The sequence below is a fragment of the Salvia hispanica genome, chromosome 3 (genome assembly GCF_023119035.1).
Source record: "Salvia hispanica cultivar TCC Black 2014 chromosome 3, UniMelb_Shisp_WGS_1.0, whole genome shotgun sequence".
Lineage (NCBI taxonomy): Eukaryota > Viridiplantae > Streptophyta > Magnoliopsida > Lamiales > Lamiaceae > Salvia > Salvia hispanica.
The window spans coordinates 33,111,787-33,135,646 of record NC_062967.1 but is presented as its reverse complement, the minus strand read 5'-3'; the positions used below and the strand labels follow the sequence as shown (position 1 = coordinate 33,135,646).

Genomic DNA, 23,860 nt, shown 5'->3' with positions numbered 1-23,860 from the left:
GCATTTTCTAAGGATAGAAAACACGGTGAATCGCGACTAGGGGTGGGTTAAAGAAGCGGGGAAGAAAGGGGAAAACAACAAAACTCGACCGAAGCTCGATATAAATGGGAATAGCACCAATCAAATCAGAGTATCTCAACAATCAACAACTCAAAAGAATATTATCTCAACAATACAAGAACTCAAAAGAAAGACAACAACTCAGCGGAAGCATTTTGAGAGTAGAATACCGCTATGTATGAAGACACAACATATTCTGAACATTTGATAAACATTCTTCACTTTTATGCTCAACATCCGCCGCACTCGTCGCCGCTCAACCTGCACATAGGGAAAACAAATGCAGGGCTGAGTACTTGATGTACTCAGTGAACAAATGCCAAAACAATTTTATAAAACAGTTATGTCATGCCGCCATTGAGTGACCTCGGGGTTTAACTTTAAAAATGCCCGAGACACTAAAATCATTTCAAGCACAAACTTTCATCTCATCCTCAAATCCTTTTCCTCATCATTTCAAAACACAACCATTTTTCCTTGAGTTATTTAAGAAACTGCCATATCTGTTCTTTAGAGTGCCGTGTAAGGAGGCCACTTTCCACGAGCACGAAAACCGGCCAACCCATTCGATGACTCACAGTCCTCATCGTGTACACTAGTCCAAGTAGGGACGCACCCTTACTAGGACCCGAATTCGATTAAACTCATAGCGCCGTTCAGCCCCGCATCGTCGCACGCAGTCAGCGCCAGTTCAGATTCCCGAACATGTTGGGCTTGTAAATTGAAATGCAACTGAGAATCCTCCTTGCCGATTTTAGACTCACAGAATTCTCTGCTTTCACTCGGATGTTTCCTCTCAATTTGTGAACTATGGAGCAGATTAGGATGTGTATAGAATGGGATATGAAACTGTTGTTTGGAACATGGTGTAAATGAAAATTCTGATAGTGCAGGAGGGGAGAGTAACGCTTGTAACTGCAGAGAATAGTAGAAGACACAGTTCCTCGGAAATTAAAAAGAGGAGAGAGATCGTGGGATTGAGGATGACGTGTATAGTATATATAATCTTAATTCTGTTCCATATATTTAGAGGGGGCTGATTTTGTGGAAACAGATTTGTGAAATATAAGGCAGATTTAGGATAAGTTAATTTGCAGAAAATAATTACGATGAATTGGGGCTAAAAAGAATAAGTGGACTTCCTTAAGAAAAATAATTGGACATGCAAAAGAATGATTGTATAAGCCTTAATTGTAAAATCATTCTCTCGACAAAAGAAACAAAGGCGGGAAAAAAATTTTCAAATGCACAAACGACGTTCTTTCAAGAACAAATAAAAAGGACGAAAAAGTCGGGGTGTTACATAAAGTAAGAGAGATGAGGAGAATGATAATTAAGTAGTGTTAGTGGATATTGTGAGATATATTATTAAATTGATACTTAAAAGTTTCCTAAAATGGAGTGCACGATATTTGTAGGACGGACGAAAATGGAAAGTGCATATATTTTTATAGAACGGATGGAGTATATAAATACAAAAGGTAGATTTATTTATTATATTGTACAAGTCCCACATTAAGAGTCACCTTTTGTGTGGGCATAGATTTTAATAAATGTAAAGATTAGCGGGTTGGATAGTCAGTGGGACATGTGATCATCTTTTTTATATTGGTGTTATAATAGAACGTGAGTGAAGTGGGTTAGTGGAATGTGAGACCTATTTACCATTTATGGTAAAGTAAAATGTGATTCTTATTGTGGGACGAACTAAAATGACAAAATGTGACTTTTGTTGTGTGACGGAGGTAGTAATAAAATATGATAAGATATACTACTTCTTTCGTTCTACAATAAGAGTCATATATGATATGGGTATAAGTTTTAAGAAATGTAAAGAATAGTGGTTGAAAAAATTAGTAAAATATGAATTCCACTTTTTTATATTGATTTTTTATAATAGAATAGAATAAGAGCGATGTGAATTAGTAGAATGTAGCCTCTCACATTTTATTTCGCGTCTTGCTATCTATTGTTGAACCGAAATCTATATTCAACAACACACCTTCACATCGCGTTGATATGAGTAAATATTTCATGGTCCTTCCACACCATGGTGGCATGATGATTTGGTGTGCCTCACCAATAACTTTTTGACAATTGGAAATGAAAGGGATCCACATGCCACATCACTTGGACATAAATTTGGCAACCTTATATCTAAATTAAAGACATCCATTTAATATTTAATATAGAAATTATACTTATATGAAAAATGAGTTGACGTTAATATACTAGTACAATTTATACATATTCATCTCATAATAAAATAATACTAATATACAAGACATCCCTTTTATAAAATAATTCTAATATTTTCAGATTATATTAATATTTCATTTTTTAATTTTTATTTTCTTGTGTTAGAAATTAATTGATTTTTTTACATGCTTATAAATCTAATGAAAAATTATAATAGTACTAATATACTACTACAAGACATCTCTTTTATAAAATAATAATATTTTCAAATTATATTTATATTTCATTTTTATTTTCTTGTATTAAAAATTCTTGATTTTTACTCCCTCCATTCCCTCATAGTTGAGGCAGAACTTTTCGATACGGAGTTTAAGAAATGAATGTTGAGTGTGTTAAATAAATAGATAAAAATGTAAGAAAGAGAAAAAGGTAGAGAGAATAAAGTAAAAAGTGAATAAAGTATAGAGAATAAAGTAAGAGAAAGTAAAGTAAGAGAGAGGAAAAAATTACTACTATAAATGAAAACGACTCAACTATGAGGGAACTTTCCGAAATGGAAAAATGACTCAACTATGAAGGAACGGAGGCAGTACATGCTAATAAATATAACAAAAATTATGGTAACAAAATATAACGTACAGTCATAATTTTTATTTATATGAATTTTTCTTATATATATAAATACTAAAACAATTAAAAAAGATCTTATTCATAATAATATAATTTTTTTTATATATATAAAAACTAAAACAATTACGTTTATTTGTATAATATTATTATATTATGATATCAACATGCATATATAAATTGTACTAGTATATTACGTCAATTTATAATTTTAATGGTATAAATTTTATATTTAATTTATTACACTTTCCATAAAATGATTAAATGAATATCTTCAATTTAGATATAAGGTTGCCAAATTTATGTCTAAGTGATGTGGTATGTGGATCCTTTTCATTTCCAATTATCATAGAGTTATTGATGAGGCACACCAAATCATCATGTCACCATTGTGTTGAAGGACCATGAAATTTTTATTCGCGTTGATATAACTAAGAAAACGGTATGGATGTGATGTTGATTGTAAAGTAAAGACAATATTTTATTTGTTGGACTTTCATTTTTTATTTATTGAATATATATGATTAACCGATTTCATATACTAATTGTAAATTTAATTATGAAATTAAAAAAGACTTGTAAATTTGTGTCTTTCTACTAAACGTGAGTAGCTACGGCATGTGTTTATATTTGTCAATGTGTGAGGGATTGGATTTGGTGGCGGTTAGACAAAAATATCAATCAAATTGTAAACGCAGAGAATCAATTTTGCATTTGCGCATTATTTCATTCGATTCGAAAACAGCATTATTCATTATTCGGCATCCATAAATGCTAAATCCCCAATTCAATTTGTTGATTACCAGATTTCTGTTAAATCATTGATTACTTCGCCCACTAGTTTGATTCCTAACCTTCTCCGCTCGCTAATTTCTCGTCAGATCCGCCCAGATTTAAAAACAAACATCAATCCAGCCCCATACTCGCGCAATTTTGCAGCTTAGGTAATCCTTGTTGTTGTTGATCGACAAATTTGCCGAATTTCTGTTAAACTGGATTGAAATTTGGTGATTTTTGTGCAGAGAATGGGTAAGAATGAGGCGAATCGTAGTGCGGTGAGATCGTGCGATGGATCGGATGAGAATTTGGTATCGCGTTCTTCGTCAGGAGAAGGGAAAGGGAAGAAATTGTGGAAGAAGGTGAAATATCAGCTGGTGGAGTACCATGCGCTGCCTGGATATTTGAAGGATAATGAGTATATCCTTGCTCATTACAGAGCTGAATGGCCTCTGAAGCAGGCCTTGCTCAGCGTGTTCTCCATTCACAATGAGACCCTCAACGTTTGGACGTAAGAGTTTTTATTATTGATGTCTTCAATGTTTATATGATGTTTGTGGAAAGGTGTTGTTTTATTCTTTATTCTGTATAAGCAGAGTCATCATAGGGATGCATTTCATTTGAGATAATCGTTTATGAAGAAAAAGGAGTTGAACAAATTAATTGGTGCAAGCTGAATATTTTAAGGTGTCTGTATCTTGCATGATAATGCGATCTCCCCAAGATAATGGATGTAGCTATGTAGTGGCATGTGATATTAGCTCATCGATCGTGGAGTTCTCTGTAGCGAGATCTTAGGCAGGGGATGGGCTTTTAGTGTTTGGTTCAGTTCTAATCTATCATATTCTCGGTGATCGGTTTGTTACCATACGTGCTCCTAGTTTTATCAACAAAACCATGCAATAAGGTGTTTACCTTATTGAAGTCAATTATTTCTATGCCATGTAACCTCATGTTCTCTTGCCTCGAAAGATATTTAGTGAAGGAGAAAGTTGCAAAGAGCTCCTGGTTTTATGGATGGTAACTTCAAGTTTTTCCTCATTATTCGGTAGGACTAAGTGTCACTAGATCTAGTTTGTCACAAGACAATTTTTATACTACTACTAGTTATTATGAAAAAGGAACCAAATTTCTCATAAGTAACAATTCAGTTTTCATCTGAACGTAATGCTTCAAACTGATTCCAGTACCATCAAATGACTGAGGTAGGCACCATACAGAAAAATGCAATTGCTCTAATTGGTAAAGGAATTGTTGTATTTAGCTAAGCCTGCTGAAAGGTAGCCTTAATGCACATCTACCATCTTTCTACATTGATTTTGGTGGTTAGTAGGACAAATTTCAAAACTCATCCCTGTTATGGCCGTGTGGTCACTACCATATATTGCAATGTTTGGATGCCCTTTATGCAGTGTATTCCTGAAAAGTCACCTGGATAGGAGATGGAAGTGTTAAAAGATAATCATAATGGCTTTTGAAAGCAAAAATATGCTGTGTTGTGTCCAACACTGTTTGATGACCTTGCATTTTCATATTAAATGCTGCTTTTAGAATAAAGAGCATGATAGAGAGATTCTACCACAAGTACGTCAGTACGTGTGTGGGGCATTGGATTTGTGTTGGAAAAACATAGTTATATTAATTTTCTGGATATCTCATTTGTTTTTTTCTGTTTCCCTTCTTTTATTGTTGTCATTGCTTTGGACTTATGTTAATGTTGTTTTGATGCCGTTTTTACTTTCTTATAATGGTTACATCTTTTGAAATCTTCCCTGTCATTCATTCAATTTCTCTCCTCTGTGCAGGCATTTGATTGGCTTCTTCCTTTTCCTCTCTCTAACCATTTACACTGCTATGAAGGTTCCGAATGTTGTTGACCTGAATTTGCCAAGTGCACTTAGGAATGCCGATTTTCAGAAATTGCATGCAGAACTTATTACTTGTCTCCCATCCTTGCCACATATGCCCGATCTTCAGAGACTTCGCGAGGAGCTGAAAACTGCATTGCCTTCAATGAACTTGTCACCATACTTGTCTAATTGGCACATTGTGGAACTCCTCTCTAACTGCTTACCAGAGAATCTGACTCACAGCAACCACACTGATACTTGTGTTCTGGTACTCTACTTCCTCTGTATAGTGGTGTTTCTGGTTTGCTTACTCGTTTACCTTATCCTTGACCATCATACTTAAGGCTTCACGGGCCTAACTAATTGAGAATCCATTTTATGGTTCATAACCTCAAATGCAAAGTTGTCGCCAGATGCTCAGCTGTATGCAACTATTGGGTGGTTTATATTTGAACTAAATTGACGAGTAAACTGTATTTTGATATCCTTGTCTGGTCAGCAACTAGCGTTAATATAGTGTGTAGTGGTGTTTAATGATCACCTTGTCTTAAGGTTTAAGCAGATTGTATACTTTGATAGTAATCTATTATCGCCGCAAGCAGGTTCCTTGTCTTAAGCCTTGCACATCATAACTTCCTTTTAATGGGTGGCACTGAAATATCAACGTTTGGATTTTTCCCTTTAATATTGTGTCGAATGACTAACCCTAAATGAGTAACCTCATCTAAATCTTTGAAGTAGATAGCAGTATGACATTTTAACATTATAATTTTGCTTTAGTACCTTAGCTTGACTCCACAATTCACATAGTACTAATTTTGGCCTCACCAACGTTAACATAATTTGCATGGTTTGATTATTTTCAGCATCATATGAAAGAGGATGTGGCGAACATAATAGCTCCATTGTTGGTGAGGCCAATCACCCGTTGGCCATTCTTTGCTTTCTTGGGCGGGGCTATGTTTTGCTTGTTAGCCAGCAGCACATGCCACTTACTCTCCTGTCACTCTGAACGCGTCGCATACATAATGCTCCGGCTCGACTATGCAGGGATTGCTGCTCTCATCTCGACATCCTTCTACCCGCCCGTATACTACTCCTTCATGTGCTATCCTTTCTTCTGCAATCTATACCTGGGGTTCATTACTCTACTGGGAATTGGCACAATCCTGGCATCTCTTCTGCCAGTGTTCCAAAGCCCCGAGTACCGCACCTTCCGAGCATCCCTCTTCTTTGGGATGGGTTTCTCCGGTGCAGCCCCCATCTTACACAAGCTAATCTTGTTCTGGCACCAGCCGGAGGCGCTCCACACTACAGGATATGAAGTTTTGATGGGACTGTTTTACGGCATAGGAGCACTGGTATATGCAATGAGAATCCCAGAGAGATGGATGCCGGGGAAATTCGACATTGCCGGCCACAGCCACCAGCTCTTCCACGTTCTTGTTGTAGCCGGAGCTTATACGCATTATCGTGCAGGACTTGTGTATCTCAGGTGGAGAGACCTGCAAGGATGCTGAGGAAATTAAGCTCCAATTGTTAGAGTAAGTTTAGGTGGTAAATATGTCAATTCAGTGGTAAAGCTGATGTTGTGAAGAAAATAATTGGAGCAAAATGCTTGAACGCCATGTCGTGTTAATGTTGTTTTAGTTAAGTCTAATATATTTAAAATCTTATACTTCTTATGCATATAAATTAGAGTAAACAATGTTTCATAAGTATACTAAAATATGCACGTGAAATGTAACAATTCTAGTATTAATATCTTCACTTCGTGAGTACGTACTTATTTTAGGTCGAAATTGATGTTATCTTCTTGTTTTCACCAGAATCGTTTTATTTTAAGGCCAAGCTCATATAGTTAATTTTTTTAGCTTTGAGAAAAAGATGGAAGAAATAATCGGCTTTCTATGTTCAAGAAAATAAAATGCATGCTAAATTTATTTAAAAAGGAAAAAAAAATGTAATTGCTTGGGTCTATTTCAAGCATTTTTCGTGAGTGTCGTGAATGGCTTTCAGTTACTACTATTACGAGTTGCCTTTTATTATGCTCTAAACCAGAAATAAATTTCAATTTTTGTTCTTTCTTTCTAAATTTGGGCATTCTTTAAAAAGTTTGAATTACGCAATTGTCGTTTCGAAAAATATCCACCAACCTCACAACTAATTTCAGTTACTTTCTTTTATTTCCATATCTTGACAACAAGAACATGGAATGATGTTATTTGAATGAAGTATGTGTAGAAGCATATAAAAATCCTACTGGAATGAAGTAAAAACCTTGTCCAATGAAGTAATAACGTTTTTTAGTAAAGTAATAAACCTACTGAAATAAATTGCATTTTTTAAAGTGAATAAAGTAAAAACCCAGATCAATGAATTCGAATGAAGCATGTGTTGAATCATTTCAAAAACTACTGGAAATAAGTAAAAACATACTGTAGTGTATTACGTACCGTAATGAAGAAATAAACCTAATACAATGAAGTAAAAATGGGCTTGTAATGAAGGCCGGAAATAATTTACGCAGCAACGCATCTCATCAGAAAAACTAAATCTAATGGCCCTAATTTAATCGCTAGTTCGGTCTTTAAAATTGGTTCGACATTGATCACAACTCTTGGAAGTGATATTTATATTTATTTCAATAGTATATTTCTTTTTATAGAACTTGAGTGTCAGCTCCGTTGATAAAAGATTGGAGATGAGTTGGGTTAAAAGAATGACGCATTGGGGAATGAAAAGAGATTCGAAAATTGGAATTGATTCTGTATTTAACTGTAGCATTAATTCTACTCTTCCCTCCACTTAAAAATGGTGTCGCCGGTCACAATAGCGTCCACGTTCTGTCTTGGCGTTCATGTTCATCTGGACAATCTGCTCTTCCTTCAACGTCACTCCCCCCACCCCCACTCTCGCCGCCTCCTCCCCAGAGCGCAACTTCTACGACGACCCGAAGCTGAGCTACAGCCTCGGGTCGTCGCCGCCGCTGAGGGGTTGGGACGAGAAGCGGCGAGAGTGGCTGAAGCAGCACCCCTCGTTTGCCTCCGGAGCCCAGACCCGGATCTTGATGGTGACCGGGTCGCAGCCGGAGCCATGCAAGAGCCCCATCGGAGACCACCTCCTCCTGAGGCTGTTCAAGAACAAGGTGGACTACTGCCGGCGCCACGGCATCGACATCTTCTACAACTCCACCCGCAAATGTTCTTCTTCTGGGCCAAGAGCGCCGCCATGCTGGCCCACCCGGAAGCCGAGTGGATCTGGTGGGTCGACGCCGACGCCGCCTTCACCGACATGGACTTCGTCCGGCCGCTACGACCGTCACAACATGGTCGTCTACGGCTGGGACAACGTCGTCGGGAGAAGCACACGTGGACGGGGATCAACGCTCCTGCGCAACTCCCAGTGGGGCCTGGACTTCCTCGAAGTGTGGGCCAGCATGGGCCCACAGAAATGGGGGAAAATCCAAACTGCCTTTTTCAAGGACAAGAGGTACTCAGTGTGTGATGATCAGTGTGGGGGGAAAAGATGTACGTGGAGGAAGAGTACTATTTCCAGGGGTACTGGGCCGTAACCGTTCCGGACGGCCAGGTACACGGAGATCGAGAGGAGAGTGGCGGAGGCACGCGGAGAAGGTGAGCGAGGGGTACGCTAGGGTGTGGGACGAGCAGCTTAAGGGAAAGGGGAGCTTGCGGAGGCCGTTCGTCACGCACTTCACCGGATGTCAGCCATGTAGCGGGGACAACAACCCCATATATTCTAGCAAGAGCTGCGTTGATGACTTGATCAAAGCGCTCAACTTTGCGGATAATCAAGTGCTCAAAAATTATGGATACATGCGCCCATACATAAATGATCCTTCCATACTCAATCCACTTCCCTTTAATTATCCTGCTTGATTATATACCTTTTTCTCTCCAATTTTTCACTATGTGTAATGTTCGAATTGTAGCCCCAAATCAAATATGCAAACTAATCCTTTCCTATAATTTGCATATCTTGGGTTCATGCCATTTTTTAGACAACTTGCTAGTACTACTCTCTTCGTCTCAATGTAGCTGAGATATTTCTTTTGTACACAAGCTTTATGACATCGATTGAGGTAGTTTATATGTTTTTCTCAATATTTTGTTTTTTTATTTTTCCAAAATCATCAAGTACTATAGAATTTTCTTTAAGAGCGAACTACAAAAACAATCCTTAAACTAAGAGTTTATTACATCAGTTGTCCCTAGTCTTTAAAAATATCTCCAGTAATTAGTTTGATTTCAACGGCGGTCATTTTGCACTTTCATGGCAAATTTCACCCGAATACCCCTAATAGTGAGATAGGCATTTTTGTCCATCCACAGTTTCACCTTTTCAGACTTGTCATTTCAAACTACTTGCAGCGTGTGCGATATTATTTTTTAGTATAAAATCAGTTATGCATTGCATGCACTAAATCTGATAGTATTATTTTAAAATTATCTTTCTTATGTCCTTTTCCTTTGCGTTATTTCTTTTTCTTTTACCGTATTAAATGTTCTGTCATTTTGATCGGAAGTCCGAGATTTTTATAAATTTTTTACTACTATTTGTAACATAGGATAAAAAATCAAGAATCGTAAACATGGTGGTAGCAAAAAATAATCAATATCTCAGAAAAAATAAGATTAGAGTTCCATAATAAGAGGATCATGTTTCCCATATAAAAAAATATAATAACCTCATCAAAAACTGTAATTAAGTAATTAATTAACAATGTTAATTAGTTCATGACAGAATTACTAATCCTTATATTCATTCACCGATCTCGTCCTCTCCAACCCTCATCTTACTTTCACTTGCTTTCTTTACCATCATTCATTCAATCTATCTCAATGTTGTTGACCTGAATTTGCCAAGTGCACTCAGGAATGCCGAACATAATAGCTCCATTGTTGAGGAAATTAAACTCAAATAATTAATTTTAGGTGGTAAATATGTCAATTAATTCAGTGGTGAAGCTGATGTTGTGAAGAAAATAATTGGAGCAAATGCTTGAACGCCATGTTGTATTAATGCTATTTTAGTTAAGTCCAATAAGTTTTAAATGTTAGAATTCTTATGCATAAAATTAGAGTAAATTACAAACAATGTTTCAGATACTAACATATGCACGTGAAATGTAACAATTATAGCATTAATATCTTCACTTTGTGAACTACTAACTTATTTAAGGTCGAAATTGATGTTTTCTTCTTGTTTTAAGGCCAAGCTTCTTTCTTTCTAAATTCGGGCAGTGTTTCAAATGTTTGAATTAAGCAATTGTCGTTTCGAAAAATATCCACCAATTTATGTTTAATTATCAAGACGATGTTGACAAACATTCTTTCCTTTCCATCATAAAATGGTTCAGTACTTTTAGAGAGTGTGCGGTAGAAGCACCAACCAATAATTATATGATTCGGCAAAAACAAAAATCACGAATATTGAGAAATATGCAATCTCATTAGTCTCATAAAATGGGTGAAATTCCAACTGATATATCAACGGAATTATTACATGTACAAAATGACTTCGTGGGCTTATGCTAAAAACGAGACCAACATGATATGTTTATTATTAAAATTAAATGACTTTTTCTTTCATCTTTCAGTATCATTCTTGATTGAGAGAAACCGATTTGGAGATTATTGGAGATTGATGAAGGAGGACTGGACCGGACCGGACCGGTTTGGTGTGCATTCTATTCGTGGCTGGCCGACCTTGTTAGTGTACACAAAAACCAACATTCGTTCACCGTTACAACACAAAACACCATTAATTCAGATAATAGAGAAAATACCTTACCTGCATTATTTTTTCTCTTATTTTACTCTCTTGCAACTTTACCTATTTATTATTATTTTTGCAAAACGATTGCAAAAAATAAACTGGGACGGAGGGAGTACAATACTATAAAAATAAATTAGAATAAAATAAAACAGGTGTTGCTCTCGTTGAGAGTCGAACTCAAGACCTCCCGCTTACTAAACGGGTGCTCTAACCAACTGAGCTACGAGAGCTTCTTGCAACATTTGCTTCGAGTCTTTTTATTTACATGCTTGTAAAATACAAAAGATTATGTCTTCCGTGTTTGCATAATGCATAGTAGGATTACTAATTATTTTACAAGAACGTAGATCACATTAACCAAAAAAATCTGAAACTTATTTAATATCTGATTTATTTTGCAACTCTAAATATATGCCAAACAGCCGAAGATACGCGGTTTTGACGTAATGGATGGAACTCCATCTTTTTTACACTTTCTTAAATCTATGAAGTTTATTTTAATTTTATGAAATAACATCTTAACAAAGCTTGATTGTACAAATATTTCATCGGCTTATTTTAAAGAAATTAAATACGACTTTATCCAAACGGACCATGTGATAATGACTATGAAGTTTACTTTAATTTAATGAAATACTAACATCTTAATAAAACTTGATTATCCAAATATATTTCAACGCCACGAGCTTATGACTCCAATATATAATTTCTTGCAATAAAATTCCTTATTATAATGAAGAAACAAGGCAAATCGATTTTTAATATTTAAATGAAATTAAGGGTTTGTTGTTGTGATGTCGTTGTTTTCAATTGCATACGAGATTTTATTTTCATCGTCAACCCAAAATTGAGAGTGTGTATACTACCGTTTCGTGCAATTCAAACATTAAACTTGTTTAACTTAACTACTCCATATTCTAGAAAATGAAATTATTAGTATTTTTTATATATTAAATTTTGCATTTCAAGAGAGACAAACTAATTATAATTATCGTTTAAACACATCACTATAAATATACTGAGAGACAAACTAATGATGATTATAGTTCATATGAGACGCATCACTATAAATAGGTACTTATATTTAATATATTTCGAAGACGCAATGTGAAATTATTTCAAGATTTATACTACTTATTAAGCAATTTCGTTATTTTAAATTATGAAACTAGAAAATTTATGTGATTTATTTATATTTTATCTTATTATTTAATTATAAATAATGTACTTATATTTAATATTTTAGCAATAAAATTTAGAGTACATGTCTTTTCTGAATATAGAACTTAGAGTGTCGCTTTAATAGAAAAAATGAATAAGAGATAAAATTAAGTGTGTTAAGTTAAGAAAGATATTAGCTAGAAAGTGATAGTACCATGTTAAGAAATGTTCATGATTTATTTGCTTTTGATTAGTATTATTTAGTATATCATATTTACTGAACCCAAAATATATTTTATTGCGTCAATGAAAGAGATAAGAATTGATTGAATGAGTATAAAATTGGAAAGCTTGTGTACTTTATGAATTCGTAATGGAATTTATATACATAAACACGCCATTCAGTGATAGTATAACTTATATTTGACGTAATTGAGTATTGTGGAATTCTTAATAAGTATCAACATATCACATCTCGAAGTCAATATGTTGCACAAAGAATTTTGGGTAAATCCGTGATTCACGCAAATTAATAGGGGTACTAAGATTGGAGAATAAAATCAAATTGATGCGACTGTATAACTGTGGAAAACTATAACATTTGATCCCACTTAGTTGGCATTATGGTGTTGTGGTCACTTATCATAGTTCAAATGTAGCCACCAATTAAAAACTTTGGGCCTTAATCCAAAAATTTGATCCAAAAGCAAGTACTGCGGTCAAAATTGAGAATCATAGGAAAGAAGGAAAAATCACACAATTGTCGGCGTCGTATACTTACGTGTCCTTTGTAGACCTTATTCTTTTATTCCATAGTTTTCAATTTTTCATTTATTACTAGTTCCGTTTACTCGGCTCCTATTTTTTTAAAAATAATTTTATATTTTTAAATACAAAATAACAATTTGTCAAAAAGGAAATTAGGATAATTAATAGCGTGGATTTATTTGGTTAGCCTTTTTATAACCTCCATTCCTTTCGGTAATGACCCTCTCCGCCACCACTCCCGGTTGCTATTCCACTAAAATTAAAAATGGTGTCGCCGGACGCAATGCCCAAGCGGAGCAACGCGGCGCTTCTCCTTTCCGCCGTGTTCCGTCTCAGTGGCAGCGCTCTTGTGGCGTTCATGTTCATCTGGACCATCTGGTCTTCCTTCAACCCCATCCTCCCCACTCCCTCCCAAACATCCCACACCAACCTCGGCCGCCACGACTCCCCGGGCCGAAACTTCTATGACGACCCGAGCCTGAGCTACAGCCTCGGGTCGTCGCCCCCGATGAAGGGGTGGGACGAGAAGAGGCGGGAGTGGCTGAGGCAGCACCCCTCCTTCGCCCCGAGCCGGATCGTGATGGTGACCGGGTCGCAGCCGGGGCCGTGCAAGAACCCCATCGGGGACCACCTCCTCCTGAAGCTGTTCAAGAACAAGGTGGACTACTGCCGGCGCCACGGCATCGACATCTTCTACAACAACGCCCTCCTCCACCCGCAAATGTTCTCCTTCTGGGCCAAGGCCGCCGCCGTCCGCGCCGCCATGCTGGCCCACCCGGAGGCCGAGTGGATCTGGTGGGTCGACTCCGACGCCGCCTTCACCGACATGGACTTCCTCCCGCCCCTCCCCCGCTACCACCGCCACAACATGGTCGTCCACGGCTGGGCCCACCTCCTCAGAGAGAAGCACACGTGGACAGGGATCAACGCAGGAGTTTTCCTCCTGCGCAACTCCCAGTGGGCCCTGGACTTCCTTGAAGTGTGGGCCAGCATGGGCCCACAGTCTCCAGACTACGCCAAATGGGGTCAAACCCTAAGATCTTTCTTCGAGGACAAGATGTTCCCTGAGTCCGATGATCAGTCCGGCCTCATCTACTTGTACCTGAAGGAGAAGTGGGGTGAAAAAATCTACGTGGAGGATGAGTACTATTTCCAAGGGTACTGGCTCGGAATCGTCCCGACTATCGAGAATATAACAGCGAGGTACACGGAGATGGAGAGGAATGTGGGGGCGCTGAGACGGAGGCACGCGGAGAAGGTGGGCGATGGGTACGCTAGGGTGTGGGAGGAGCAGCTTAAGGGGAAGGAGGGCTTGCGGAGGCCGTTGGTCACGCATTTCACCGGATGCCAGCCCTGCACTGGGAACCACAACCCCATGTATTCAAGTGAGAGCTGCTCTGATGCCATGACAAAAGCGCTCGCATTTGCAGATAATCAAGTGCTCAGGAATTATGGGTTCATGCACCCGGATCTACACGATCCCTCCACCGTCATTCCACTTCCCTTTGATTATCCTGCTTGATCACACATACACATTTTTTTCACTTGATGTTATTTGTAAATTGTAGCTCTAAATAGTATACACTCTCCCCCCATTCATAAAAAATCCCCTTATCTTTATATTCCGCTCCACCAAAATTAGTTTCTTTCTTATATGAAAAGTTTTTCTTAATTTATTATCCTACTTTATTCACTTTTCCAATTTCTATCTTTTACTTTATCTTTTTCTTTCTTACTATATTTTAATAATTTTGCATTAAAAGTGATATCGGCTACAAAATGTGACTATTATTAGTGCACAGATGGAGTACTAATTAAATCAAGCCAATTGATTTAATTTGCGTATTTTGGGTTAATATGAAAGTAATTGTCATGTTCATATGATTGAGTGGTGTAGAACAATAAATAGAGCTAGAGTGGCCTATATTATTATTGGAAATGATTTAAACTATGTCGTCCATTTTTATTAGGATATAGACATACAGTTACATGTGATATGTCATATGGTTGTGGGGCATCTCATCTGTTTGATTAAATCTAAGTTTGGTAAATATGGACCACGTCACGGGTTACACTGTACATACCATACACCCCAACTCGTGCATCTATATTGATGGTGTTTTGTTGTGTTTTACAACAAATTGTGACCTTTTCTTTGTGCTAAAATAAAGATATTTTCTGGTAGTGAGCATTTGAATAAGTCATGACTAGTAGGCACGAAAATTATAGTACTATGCAATTTGTTTTTTCGATCATGTAAAGCACGTGAATTATTGTTTGATATGGCTTCATATATGTGGTTTACTTCTAGTCGTCCATTTACTTTTCTACTGTCTGTCACCTTTTGAGTATGCATGCCAAATTAAAGATGAAATTATTGCCAACATATATTGTAATATTTCTTCTTGATCTTTTAGACTAGTTTATCATATTGACATGGATTTAAATAATGTAAAATGGTTGATATGTTATTTAAAAAATTAAAATTAATAACAATACTCGTGTGAGCATTGGCTTTCTTCTTGTTTGGTAGCCAGGTAAGGGCAAGATGTATGACGGTATGAGTTATATGGATATTTGGCTGTCTGGTATGTAAAATAAGGTCATGTTAGGCCATCAAAGCCTATCTCGGCCTGCTGAGGCCCGAAGCAAATTAGTTCAAAAAGTTGGATCATTTAACAACTAAAAGAGTGAGTTAATATCTTTATCTTAAAGTTCATCTTAATTAATTATCTTGTGTTAATTTTACATGTCTACCAAACATGCATTTTAGTTTTTTTTTTTTTTTTTTTTTAATTTTTAATCGAACAACTTCACGGTGAAGGGCTAAGTAGGACTCTCATCCCCTGTATATCATCAAAACCGAAAGGTTTACAGCAAGACTATCCCAAATCTACCAAACATGCAGTTAATCGTTAATAAAACATAATTCAATTGATAAAATAAATATAAATAATTATGCTTCAGACAATAAATTGAGGCTCGAGTCATTAGTTGGATAATTTGTGACCAGAGAGAAGTGACCCACTTTATTATTTTTTATATTAGTTCATGGAGACAATGTGGTAGGATTTTGTAAATTATTAGACAAAATAAGAGTAAATAATATAAAGTCAATTAAATAGATTACATATTTCACTAAAGATGATGGGTCCCGATTCATTATACTATCATCCCTTCGGTTTAGAGAAAAAGTGGCAATTAGAAAAAACAGAAGGTTTAGGGGATAAGATTAAAAGAGGAAAAGTTGTGAAGTTTACCGAAATTACGGGGAAAAGCCGAAGTGAAAATACTATCATCCCTTCGGTTTTTATGATAGACTATCAAATTTTTAATAGTACAAACAAATTGTTAGATATATCATATATCTAATAAATAATGATTGTAGTTAGTTAGAAAAACCGGACGTGAGAGACTATTTATATAATTATCATTAATTAAATATTATTAAATAATAATATATCTTAATCACTAAATTTTTATTCCTCTTGATTCTCTTTTATGTTCCTACACGTACTCGTTTATGGGCTTATATTTTCATGTTATTATTTTATTGTCGAAAAAAATTTCCTTTTGAACTTGTCTTACACACGAAATGAGTACTGATATTTTTGCTTGTGGGATTTTATAAGTCGTGTATTTTGAGTATAAAAAAAAAAGTGAACGGCAAAGTTAAAGCAGATGCCCAAGGGCTCTATAACTATACTAACTTATAAGTATGATTATATCAAATAGGTTCCACTATATTTTCCACTATAACTGCCACTTTACCTTATTCAATTCAATAACATGCACAAATAAATTAAATGCCTCTATCTACCTTTTATATAAATTGAGATTTTTTTTTTACAAAACTGTCCGTGTTTATTATTCTCTCGCTAAATTAAATTTGTCTATCGTAAAAGATTACTTTAGCTTTTAATTGATTCGGATTCTCCAATAAAAAAACACTCAAATTAAAAAAAAAAAAAAAAAAGAGATAACAACACAAAATAATTCAAATACGGAGTATAAACAATAATAAAACAAATAATGAAATCAATCCAACAATAAAACATGTAACAAACCTTAAATCGTACCGATATCTATTACCTAAATTGGCGGTGACACGTCCATCTAAAAATCTGATGTATACCCGAAATTTAGGATGTCAATATCAAAATCAAATCAATAAAAAGCATGATAACTTGCAATTACGCTATACTAGTATAAATTTGAAATTTGGTGAATAACTGAGTATTAATCGATTTTATTGAGTTCTTTTTTTGCAATCACAACAACAGGTTTTGCATAAGTTGGCCGGCCACTGAGATAAAGGCTTAATTAAACGAACAAATTAGAACTCATTTTAAAGCTCAAAGTGGAGAGATATTATTGTTAAAGGAGAACCAATCAGTTCTTTACACGCTTTAAAACGAAAATAAAAAAACTACTCCACTACTTTCACAAGAATGACAAAGTAGAGCTAAACTGAATACAGAAACCATAGTAGTATCATTTATGCATGCTACTATAAATAATAAGAGATCATTATACATGCTTATAGTAATATTTATCACTCTTGGGTGTGTTAAAATGACGACACCTCTTAAAGTAACATTATACCACCATTCTTAGCTAATCATTTATACATGTGGACGAATAATCAGCTGCCATGTGGCAATCATAAATAATGCTCAAGAGTAAATTTTCTCGGCTAGCAATATCCAATACACTATACAACAATTTTTCTTGGCCACCAATATCCAATACACTATTGATTGTTGTCTAGCGTTTATACTATTGCTGTGTAGGTTATAATATTGTTGGATACGTGGTGAGACAATGTCACTTTAAGAGGTGTTGTCATTTTAACACAAATATATCACTCTTATTTATAATTATTTTAAATAGTTTATAAAAATTGTCATCTTTCTATGAACACATTGATGATGATGGATAGATTAAGGTACTATACGCATTACGGATCACTATATCATCATACAATGTGAAAAATGTTTAGTCATACTACACAAATGTAGGGTGTGAATGAAAATCTACTTGCATTGATTAGCATCCGATAAAAGGGAAATTAAAGCAAAAGTATGCCATCAGTTAAGGGAAAAGAAAAGAAAATCCAAGCAAAGAGTCCATTTATTTTGTGCTCGGTCAAAATTTAACTTTTCCATTTTTCCAATCTTGAATGCAACACTCAGCCCCCATATATTCAAGACAATTTTCAATTTGAAATTGTGAACATTTTCTATATAAAGGTATCACGCGTAATTAATGCTTGATATCGACCCGACTAAATAGAAAATTGAACTAAATTAAATTTTTAATATTTCATATTTTTATGGATTGATGTAGACCCGATATATACTTATTAATGAGGGGTAGCTGTAGTGATATAAATCATATAACGTAAACTCATATATTGTATCAACTCCAAACTATGATCTGGACCATTAAAAAAAATATCATTAGATGACAAAATAGTAGCAATAGAAAATGTCAACGCAGTGTCAATACAACATCAACTGTTGACACTGTGTTGACAATTTTTGTTGCTATTATTTACTCCCTTCGTCCCGCTTTAGCAGTCCCATTGACTTTTCTGTCCTCTTTTTATAAAAATGATAAAAAATAGTTAAAGAGGAGAAATGGTAAATTAAGAGAAAGAATAATATAAAGAAGAGTCTTATCTACATTATTGTCTCTCTTACTTTATCATTTCTCCACTTTAACTATTTTTTATCATTTTTACAAAAAGAGGACAGAAAAGTCAATGAGACTGCTAAAGTGGGACGGATGGAGTATTTATTTTGTCATCTGTTGCCATTTTTTAATGGTCCATATTATAGTTTGGAATTTGTACAATATTTAGAGTTTGCATTTGATCACGTTCCTTTTTAATGAGAGTGTGAATTGTTAGAAACAATAGAAAAATGAGCATGTTCCTTTTTAATGAGAGTGTGAATTGTTAGAAACAATAGAAAAATGAGCATGAACATATTACATATGCATAATTATACAATAAGTAATTTTTTTCCCAGTTGATCTTATGGTTATTAGACCAAGGTAAAAACAAAAAGATCAACTAGAAAAAAAAACAGTTGTTAAAATAATGAAACATCCCAAGGCCAGTCCAAGCTCGAAAATTTGACCCTATTCTAACGAAAAATCTATCCTACTAATTTGGTGTTGCAATTGAAATTGGACTAGACTACTAGAGTTAATATTTGAATAGAATGAAGTACACATATTTAAAATTAAATGATCTGGATTCTTATCTTAATGGAATCGAAAAATCCCATTCACTATCTAAAACTAGTATCACCCGTCTAAAACTAGTATCACCCACGTGCGATGCACGACCCATTCTCTTTTATTTAAACTTATTTTATACTGTAAAATGATTTTATAAATTCATAAAAATATCATTGTATGAAATCTGAAATCATAAATATATAAAATAAAAAATACTTATTAAAAAATATAAAATTAAACAAAAAAGAAAAAATAACACATATATCGAATGAGAAACAATATTCTTATTTCAAGTTCTAAACTCATATAACCAAAAAGTTTATAAACTAAAAATTGCACACAAATCACATATCATTTAAATCACTTTTAGATCTATACTACAAAAGATCAATCACGAACACATGTCAATAAAAATAATGTATAAATATATATTAGAAGATAGCTAAATCGATCAAAATCATCAACAAAAATACAACAAAATAGCATGGATACACAACCGATATGCATGCATTTAGCTGAAAAAAAAACTAGTTGCATACCCTAATAGTATTCCCGCATCGCCTACTTCCCGTGTAGCTGCTACCGCCCATACCACGTCCAGGAAAGACAAATGAATAAGAGCTGCCACCAACCTAATATTCATATAAAGCGCTACATGAAAAAAATTATACATTCAACACTTCACAATAGCACACGAAGAAAAGGAAAAAATATCACATAATTAAGCTCGACACTTCAAAACATAACGAAGAAAGGGAAAAAAGATCACATAATTAAGCTCGACACTTCAAAACATAAATCACTTCCACCATAAAGACATGCAAAGAGAACAACATAAACAACACGAAGAATAATTTAAAAAGGTCGTGTTCATGCACTGCCGCAACAAAGAGGGTCACCCTGTCTGCTACAAAGTACGAAATTATTTGTTCTTTCTCTAGCATCTCTAGTATTCAAAACTATATTTGGGAGACATATTTAAGAGTTAGAAAACCAATTAGATTTTATTTTCAAGTCTTGCTTTTCTTTGGCTATATGTTATTGTGCAATATTACCACTAACTATGGAAATTAAATAACCAACTAACAAAAGCCATATTTTGGAGAGGCGGCTTAAGTTTGTGGGGGTAAGAGTGTCCATTATACTAGAGCCGCGGCCGGGCCACGAGAGGAGAGCCTGCGGGCCGCGGCTCACTATAGTGCGGGGGTGAGCAGCCGCGGCGGCGGGGGGGGGGTGGGGGGTGGACGTGGGCGCGCCACGTTCGTGGCCTGGCCGCGGCGCTTGGGCGCGAGCCGCGGCCCTCCTATAGTGCCGGCCACGAGCCGCGGCTCCCCTTTTCCGATTTTTTTTTTTTTTTTTTTTTTTTAATTTCTTCTACAAATATACCCATTTTTCCCCAATTTTTTACACCATTCCAATCTCCACTCTTTTCATTTTATCACCAATTATACTTTTGAAAAATGAGTTCCGGCGATGAGTTCCAACAATTGGTGGATAGGGAGTTCGATGAACTCGTTCAGGAGGTGCAACGGGAAGCAGAAGAGGAGGAGGAGGCGGCGGCGGCGTTCGTTCGCCCGTTCTATCATCGGCGGACCATCTGGCGTGACCATGTCGGGGCACACCATCGGTTGGTAGAAGACTACTTTGGCGATAACCCCCGTTACCCAGCAGAGATTTTCCGTCGCCGCTTCAGAATATCGCAACGGCTATTCATCCATATAGCGAATACATTGGCGCAGCGGTACAGGTGCTTCACATTGCGCAATGATGCTACCGGCCGACCCGGGTTGTCGACATATCAGAAGTGTACCGCTGCAATTAGGCAGCTTGCCTATGCCGGACCCGCTGATATGTTCGACGAATACCTACAGTTGGGTGAAACAACTGCTCTGACGGCGCTGAGGCAGTTTTGTAATTGTATCCAGACCATCTTCGGCCCGGAGTATCTACGGAAGCCAAATGCCGATGAGTGCCAGAGATTGATAGATATGCACGGGCGAGTGCATAATTTTCCGAGGATGATGGGCAGCATCGATTGCATGCACTGGGAGTGGAGGAACTGCCCGGTTGCTTGGAAGGGGCAGTTCACATCTGGATTCAAAGGAAGACACCCAACAATGATACTGGAAGCTGTTGCTGACTACCGACTGCGAATCTGGCATGCCTATTTTGGTGTCGCAGGGTCGAACAACGACATCAACGTACTAGATTCGTCCCATCTCTTCAATGATGAGTGTCGGGGTGAGGGTCCGACGGTCAGATTCATGGCCAACGGGACGCAGTACAACAGGGCATACTACTTAGCCGATGGGATATACCCTCGTTGGCCCGTGTTTGTCAAGACGATCCGGCAGCCGGTTGGGCCGAAACAATCCTATTTTGCGGCCAAACAAGAGAGTGCTCGGAAGGACGTTGAGCGTGCTTTTGGTGTCCTCCAATCACGATGGGGCATTCTTCGGTGCCCGGTTCGACAATGGCACGAAAATGATGTCGCCTCCATCATGTATGCATGTATCATATTGCACAATATGATAATAGAGGACGAAGGATATTCTGCAGAGAACTGGGCACCGGAAGAGGGTGCAAGTACGAGTCACGGTGTTGCAACCGCCCCACTGCAGATGGGTGTACCGCGTAGTGATGCATACTTGATCCAACGGTTCGCCGATATGCGGAGGGAAACATCACATACGACACTGCAGGCTGATATGGTAGAAGAGGTTTGGAATCGTAGGGGAGGAGGGCGTAGAGCGTGATATGCGTTGGGAAAGTAGTTTATTAGAAGTCGAGAATTTTCGTTGTATAATTTTACCCCTTTGTATAATACAACGAAGATTTTGTTTTAATTTTAGTTCGTATGAATTTTTTCAATTATTATTGTAGTAGAATTAAAAAATAAACAAAATGGAAAAAATTAAATTTTTGGTGGCTTGGCCATGTCCACTATAGTGGGAAACATGGGCATTGGTGGCCCGGCCACGATTTTGTGGCCTGGCCACACTTTGTGGCTTGGCCCGGCCATGTATAGTGGACACCCTAAGCATTAGTAATACAATTTCTTAATAAGATGACAGTTATAAATATTATAATTAGGAATATTAAATATTTCGAATTGATTACAAATTAAATCACGACAGTTTCATTTTATTGAAGGTATAACAAACTAATCAATATATTGACTTTTTATATCTATACGTCTATTCCTATAATTTGCAAAATATATATTTTAAATGGCCATTTTCTTAAATACTCCTAAAATTCCTCTTATTTTTCTAAATACCTCCAAAACTTTCCTTTTATATATTGTTTTATATATTGTATAGATTTTGTCATTCAAGTCTGAGAAAAAAGCAAACGAGTTCTCTTTGGGCCTGAATGAGTTCCTAAGCCCATTGAGAGTATGGAATAGAAGAGAGAGAATTCAAAGAATACATCTACAAATTGTGAATTAAAAGAGAGTTTTGCAACTGTGAGGGAAGTTTTTCATTTCTAGTCAATTGTAGGGAGCGCGAAATGCCCTCCTATAGTGCCGGTCACGAGCCGCGGCTCCCCTTTTCCGAATTTATTTTTTTTTTTTAATTTCTTCTACAAATATACCCATTTTTCCCCAATTTTTTACACCATTCCAATCTCTACTCTTTTCATTTTATCACCAATTATACTTTTGAAAAATGAGTTCCGGCGATGAGTTCCAACAATTGGTGGATAGGGAGTTCGATGAACTCGTTCAGGAGGTGCAACGGGAAGCAGAAGAGGAGGAGGAGGCGGCGGCGGCGTTCGTTCGCCCGTTCTATCATCGGCGGACCATCTGGCGTGACCATGTCGGGGCACACCATCGGTTGGTAGAAGACTACTTTGGCGATAACCCCCGTTACCCAGCAGAGATTTTCCGTCGCCGCTTCAGAATGTCGCAACGGCTATTCATCCATATAGCGAATACATTGGCGCAGCGGTACAGGTGCTTCACATTGCGCAATGATGCTACCGGCCGACCCGGGTTGTCGACATATCAGAAGTGTACCGCTGCAATTAGGCAGCTTGCCTATGCCGGACCCGCTGATATGTTCGACGAATACCTACAGTTGGGTGAAACAACTGCTCTGACGGCGCTGAGGCAGTTTTGTAATTGTATCCAGACCATCTTCGGCCCGGAGTATCTACGGAAGCCAAATGCCGATGAGTGCCAGAGATTGATAGATATGCACGGGCGAGTGCATAATTTTCCGAGGATGATGGGCAGCATCGATTGCATGCACTGGGAGTGGAGGAACTGCCCGGTTGCTTGGAAGGGGCAGTTCACATCTGGATTCAAAGGAAGACACCCAACAATGATACTGGAAGCTGTTGCTGACTACCGACTGCGAATCTAG

The 23,860-nt window shown here is 36.8% G+C and overlaps 4 protein-coding genes, 1 non-coding gene and 1 pseudogene across 5 annotated transcripts; 5 read left to right on the top strand and 1 right to left on the bottom strand.

Annotated features, from left to right (window-relative positions):
• The first annotated feature begins 3,527 nt into the window (after positions 1-3,527).
• Positions 3,528-7,191, top strand: LOC125211299 (heptahelical transmembrane protein 4-like). The gene is made up of 4 exons (XM_048111031.1): positions 3,528-3,830; positions 3,909-4,174; positions 5,469-5,781; positions 6,380-7,191. The coding sequence occupies exons 2-4, from the start codon at positions 3,912-3,914 to the stop codon at positions 7,031-7,033; spliced, it is 1,230 nt and encodes a 409-aa protein (XP_047966988.1). The 5' UTR covers positions 3,528-3,830; positions 3,909-3,911; the 3' UTR covers positions 7,034-7,191.
• Positions 7,192-8,235: 1,044 nt separating this feature from the next.
• LOC125209908 lies at positions 8,236-9,595 on the top strand (annotated as a pseudogene).
• A 1,873-nt stretch (positions 9,596-11,468) lies between these two features.
• TRNAT-AGU lies at positions 11,469-11,542 on the bottom strand. Its single transcript has one exon. It is a non-coding gene; the product is annotated as a tRNA-Thr (tRNA).
• Positions 11,543-13,461: 1,919 nt separating this feature from the next.
• Positions 13,462-14,922, top strand: LOC125212114 (putative glycosyltransferase 7). The gene has a single exon (XM_048112178.1). The coding sequence runs from the start codon at positions 13,507-13,509 to the stop codon at positions 14,761-14,763; it is 1,257 nt and encodes a 418-aa protein (XP_047968135.1). The 5' UTR covers positions 13,462-13,506; the 3' UTR covers positions 14,764-14,922.
• Positions 14,923-20,950: 6,028 nt separating this feature from the next.
• Positions 20,951-22,246, top strand: LOC125209907. Its single transcript, XM_048109482.1, has one exon. The coding sequence runs from the start codon at positions 20,951-20,953 to the stop codon at positions 22,244-22,246; it is 1,296 nt and encodes a 431-aa protein (XP_047965439.1).
• Positions 22,247-23,161: 915 nt separating this feature from the next.
• Positions 23,162-23,860, top strand: LOC125209906. The gene has a single exon (XM_048109481.1). The coding sequence runs from the start codon at positions 23,162-23,164 to the stop codon at positions 23,858-23,860; it is 699 nt and encodes a 232-aa protein (XP_047965438.1).

Excerpts from the sequence above, each read along its gene's own strand:
- LOC125209906 (XM_048109481.1), top strand. The coding sequence starts at position 23,162 with ATGAGTTCCGGCGATGAGTTCCAACAATTGGTGGATAGGGAGTTCGAT.
- LOC125212114 (XM_048112178.1), top strand. The coding sequence starts at position 13,507 with ATGGTGTCGCCGGACGCAATGCCCAAGCGGAGCAACGCGGCGCTTCTC.
- LOC125209907 (XM_048109482.1), top strand. The coding sequence starts at position 20,951 with ATGAGTTCCGGCGATGAGTTCCAACAATTGGTGGATAGGGAGTTCGAT.
- LOC125211299 (XM_048111031.1), top strand. The coding sequence starts at position 3,912 with ATGGGTAAGAATGAGGCGAATCGTAGTGCGGTGAGATCGTGCGATGGA. Across the intron at positions 4,175-5,468 it reads GAGACCCTCAACGTTTGGAC|GCATTTGATTGGCTTCTTCC; the intron begins GTAAGAGTTTTT and ends TCCTCTGTGCAG. Across the intron at positions 5,782-6,379 it reads ACACTGATACTTGTGTTCTG|CATCATATGAAAGAGGATGT; the intron begins GTACTCTACTTC and ends GATTATTTTCAG.